The following is a 5,280-nucleotide window of genomic DNA, read 5'->3' on the forward strand; positions in this document are numbered from 1 at the left end:
AGTTAACAGGGTGTGACCAGACAGTGCAATTATTCTGTATGATACAGTACTTGTGGATACACACCACTATGCATTTGTCAAAACCTATAGAACTTTACAGCATAAAGAGCGAGCCTTACTGTATGCAAATTTTAACAAATCGTTTAGGAATTTAGGAGAATCCCAGGATAGAAAACAGAATGTGACAAAACAATTACAAATTGTACTATGAGTGTACGAAACCACCTCACGGATGGAAGGGTGAGGGACGGCACGGGCTCGCCTCTGCGGAAAAAAGCCGGACATGGGACTTGGCCCTAACATGCAGTTTTCCGACCCCTGCTCTAAGGCCTAATGAGGCCCTTGAGTGGCCACTTCCCAAAGCCTTTGAAAGGAGGGTCGTGCTGATGTGGAGAAGGCCAGAGCCACCGCTTTGCCAGCCTCTGGCCCAGAGTTGATGCCAAAGTCCTGACCAGGCCTGGGAAGGTTCTGGATGCCCAGCCACTGCTCCAGCCTCCCGCCCAGCCCATGCGTCTGACCTAACTCCCTACCTCCACTTCTTCTCCCAGCGGGCGCCCTGCATGGCAACCAGCAGGCCTCCGAGTTGTCCTCTGCGGCAGGCCTTGCCTCTTGCTGTTCCCTCTGTCTTCAACACACGTCCCCCCTCCCCACATCCACATGGTGGCTCGCTCACGTCCACCCAGGGCTCTGCCCAAGTACCATCTTCTCGGTAAGGCCCTCCCTCACCTTCCCCACCAGCTGTACTCCCTGCCCCTCTGATCTGGCTTTGCGGTTTTAGATTTTCAGAAACATCATAAAGATGGTACCACTATAAGATAGTTCTCATACGACATACACCTGGTTTCTATTATTAACACCTATGCTAGTGTGGGACATTTGTCCCAACTAGTGAGCCAATACTGATACACTATTAACAACTGAAGTCCATACTTTACTTGGTTTCCTCCGTTTTTACCTAACGTGTTTTTCCCTGGTCCAGCATCCCATTCAGGATACATTTCATTCAGCTGTCACATCTCCTTGGGCTCTTCTTGACTGTGGCAGTTTCTCAGACTGTTCTTGTTTTTGACGACCTCGACAGTGTTGAGGAGCACTGGTCACCTACTGTATGTTTTCATTTAACTGTGTATTATCTAAGTAGGAAGGTAAGCTCCTAGAATACAAAACTAGGGACTTCTGTCTGTCTGTTCACTGTTTCCCCAGCAACTGGAACAGTGCTTGCCACATCGCAGGCGTTCAATGAATAACAGCAGAATGAATGAATTTGCTAAAATGAATAATGTTTTTAACTGTAAATGTCAAAAGACCTTTAGCCTTCACAGAGCCCAGCCTTTCTCATTTTGCACACAAGAACAATTAGGTCTCACATGATTAGGCAACTTGCTGTTTACAGGAACTAGAACCAGAACCTCTTCGACCTCCTGTGACTGCCACATCCAGAAAACTCACTCTTCACTGTATACCAAGACCCTCAGCCACTATTGGGCCAACACATCAAGTTGCCCCTCAGGGAAACGTGGGAGCTAATACTCATTCTTGACAGTTTTTTCTGTGTAATGGTATTTATTTGGGTCAACGACTTGAATATTTTATTGCATTTTGCCCTTAATATTTTATAAACTTAAGTGAAAATATAGAAGAAAAAAATGCCGATGCTAGCAATTGGGAGAAGCCATCTAGCAGGTGATGAACAGAAGTGAGCTCTCTTGGGTCAAAGAAAATACTTCTTAGGCCTCGGCTGATCACCTGAAACCAGCACCGAGTGCTTGAAACCCTGGCAAAGGCTCCGTGTGAATGGGGACGTGTGGACAGCCACATTAGATACACAGCGCTCCTTTTTACTCATCCCTCTTCAGTCTCTTTTCAGGATTCCCTGCTCATTACATCTGTTTGTCAACCTTTCCATATGTGCTTTAGGGACACCTGTGTGAGCTGGGAATCCAATTTCGTTCATGCATAAATAATTGTTGAGCATATAAAGTCTGCTAAGCACCAAGCATGTCCCTTCTCACTCACTCAGAGCCCAGTACACAATGTACTCTAAATAAATATTTACAGAACGTGTGAAAAGGTTTCAATGCTGCAAATAAGAGAGTGAATGTCCATCAATGCTAACCTCGCAGGCCCAGGGACGTCTACACATTACTCTAAAATTCTAGCCCTCAAAAGAGCACACACTGAGAAATACACATTAAAATGCATATATATAAAAATATGTCCTCTGAGATTTGCTTCAAAATAATTTTCAACTGGGGTGAAAGAAGATGACACAGATTGGCCAAAAGTCGGTATTTACTAGAATAAAGTGATGGTCTAAGGGGTATATTAAAGTTTCTTTATTTCGATTTATGTTAGAAAATTTTAAAGAAAGTTTTTAAAAATAAATTGCATCTTAGAATCAAATAGGGTAACCATGCTGTCCCATGACAGAGCGATGCTCTCGGGTTACTGGGACCATCTGTCTAATGGCCTGTGGCAGGCAGAAAACTGGCCTAAAAGAACCGCTGGAGCCTAGACTACGTGAAGATGCAAGAGGGAGGCCTCTAGCAGACCCTAATGGCCCTTGGCTGACAGCCACAGAGAAACGGAGTCCCCAGACCTACAGCTGCAAGGAACTAAATTCCAAACACACAAGGACACAGATTCTCTCCCTTGGCCTCCCCACAAAGGAGCGCGGTCTGCTGACACCTCGATTTCAGCCCAGTGAGACCCACGTTGCACTTCTGACTTACCAAGCCAGATGATGATAAACGTGTGGTCTTTGAAACTACTAAATTTGTGATAATTTGATATGGCAGAAATGGAAGACTAAGGTATGGTCCAAAAACATCTATGGTTTTGAATGTTTCCGTCTGCTTTTCATATTTTTCTCCTTTCTTTTGGTTTAAGGCTTTGGTCTATATGACTACTACTTATTTAGCACTTCAGATGTTTTTACTCAACACCAACTCACAGATACTGGAGGAGGACCGGCTCTGTAGCAGGCAGGCAGTAGGCTAGACCCGAGGGCTGAGCGTGTGGTGCGGGTGCTCAGGTCTACAGCAGCACCCACACGAGCTTCATTTACAGGCGCCCTGACTCCAACCAGCAGCAACCTGTCATAGGTCAAATGCTGGGTGTAGCTGGGCTTAGCAGAGTTCCCCAGATAACCAGTCCCAGCGATGTGCTGGTGCAGGTTTCCCAGAGAGGTTCCGGCCCCGACGGCATGCGTCGCCAAAGCTGCGCACTTAGAGAGCATCTCCCTGGGCCCCAGACCAAAAAAAAACTGCACATTCTTAAGTTCTTCAAGCAGGAGAAGCAAGGCCACAGTAGGGTGGGGGCCCAACTCCAGCTCCCAGTAACTAGGCCCCAGAGCCATAAGCAGTGTACAAAAGTGACAGTGAAGGACAGGGCAGTGCGAAGGCCTGACGGTGTCTGTCTTGGCATCTGCAGAGGTGAATGTTAATGAGTAAACACAAGCAGTTAGGTCTGCAGACGACTGACCACCAAGCCAAACTCGAGTTTACTTTGTTTACAGATTTCTCCAGAAATGTAACAAAAAGCCTAAAGAATACACACCAGACTGTTCACACTGGCGAATGCTCAGGGTGGGGTTACAGGGGATTTGGACTTTTTGTCCATGCACTTCAGAGATGCTTGAATATTTAAAAGCAAATATTTATTGTAACTTCCTGAGTCTATAATTATTCCAAAACGAAAAAAATTTTTAAATGTGTAACTTTTGCTATCAGAAAAGATGGAACAGGATTTTTTTTAATTACAGAAATTAAAATTAAAGTAAAATCAACAATTGCCAAAATTAAATCTTGATATCTGCACTATGTTCTCATCTTATTTTGTTGTTTTACCCTGGGATCACATAAAAACCAAGACACATATTTAAAGAATACTTCACTTTACCTTTTAGCCACTGAAGGTCTTCCATATTGTCCTCTGTGAGGTCTCACCAGCGAAGACATCTTAAGGCCTAGAAAAATAAATTGCTTTCTTTTAGGATTAAATTAAAAAAACATTTTCACAATATCAATAGCAAATAAATCTTGTACAAGTTACAAGTAGCAACGCTTGCTTCCAACACCCACCCTGTACCCCATTATACCAATTTTCAGGCAAACATGTGGTTTTGATTTGCATTTCCCTCATGATTAGTGATGCTGAGCATCTTTTCATGTGCGATTGGCCACTTGCACATCTTTGAAGAAATGTATATTCGGATTCTTTGACCATTTTTAATTGTTTTTTCCTTTTGTTGAGTGGCAAGAGTCCTTTATATATTACGGATACTAGACCTTTTTCAGGTATGATTTATAAATATTCCTTCCAACTCTGAGGGTTTCCCTTTCACTTTCTTGGTAGTATCCTTTGAAGCACGAAAGTATTTAATTCTGATGAAATACAGTTGATCTACTTTTTCTTTGGCTGCTCGTGATTTAGATGTTACACCTAAGAAAACACTGTCTAACCCAAGGTCACTAAGTTTACTTCTGTTTTAAGCTTTGCTCTGAGATTCAAATATGTATAATGCAGAATACACGTGAAAGGCCTTTTTAAGGTCCTTGTCTGAGCACAGTATCCATCTTCTGTCGTCTCCCCAAACCTACCCAGTAGTTCCTGGGAACTCTGGAACCAGCTCAGGGGGCCTTGCACATGCTGCGACCTCCACCGAGAATCTCTACCCACTCGCCACCCTCCGTTCACGCCTCCCTGCCCTTCCTTCAACTGATTTCAATTTCATTTCTGCAGAGAAGCCTTCCCGACCTCCCTCACGAGTCAGGGCACTCCTCCCCCGGGAGTTCACATGATACCAAGTTTCACATACCCCTCCCCTGCCCTTACCATATTTGTAATTTTATGTTTATTTGTGTGGCTATTTAACGATTGATCGTCTCCCCCACTGGAATGAATGCTCCATGAAAAGAGGTACATGCCTGTCTCTTTGCTGACCATATTGTCTTCAGTGCCAAACACAGCACCTGGCACATACTAGGCACTGAATAAAACATTTACTCAATAGATGGGTAAATACAGTTCAGGAGAGTGAAACAAAGCATCGTGTGCAAGGATGTTTTAGGGAAGAGGAAGGAACACAAAGGTGAGTGAGGGAAACCAGAGAATGCCTCCTGGAATAGGAGACTCCTTAAGCAGGAGTCTGCAAACTGGGTATACGAACCTCGGGACAGTAAGATATTCTGTGGAGGGCATGGGGACTCTGAAGACAATCGATTTCAGACCCTCTGCTCTTTCCCAAATGGCCCTGATCTAACAGACTGAGAAAAGGCC

The 5,280-nt window shown here is 44.3% G+C and overlaps 1 protein-coding gene across 1 annotated transcript in view; it reads right to left on the reverse strand.

Moving 5' to 3' along the window:
- Positions 1-4,704, reverse strand: part of LOC107195447 (nuclear receptor coactivator 5-like) — a 25,277-nt gene extending 20,573 nt beyond the window's left edge. Inside the window, exons 1-2 of the mRNA XM_025044624.1 lie at positions 4,602-4,704; positions 3,901-3,967 (exon numbers count right to left, since the gene is read on the reverse strand). Of these exons, the coding sequence (XP_024900392.1) occupies positions 3,901-3,959 (59 nt within the window). The 5' untranslated portion in view covers positions 3,960-3,967; positions 4,602-4,704. The remainder of the gene's footprint in view (positions 1-3,900; positions 3,968-4,601) is intronic.
- Between the last annotated feature and the right edge of the window lie 576 nt (positions 4,705-5,280).

This window comes from Pteropus alecto, unplaced genomic scaffold, assembly GCF_000325575.1.
Source record: "Pteropus alecto unplaced genomic scaffold, ASM32557v1 scaffold123, whole genome shotgun sequence".
In the NCBI taxonomy this organism is placed as follows: Eukaryota; Metazoa; Chordata; class Mammalia; order Chiroptera; family Pteropodidae; genus Pteropus; species Pteropus alecto.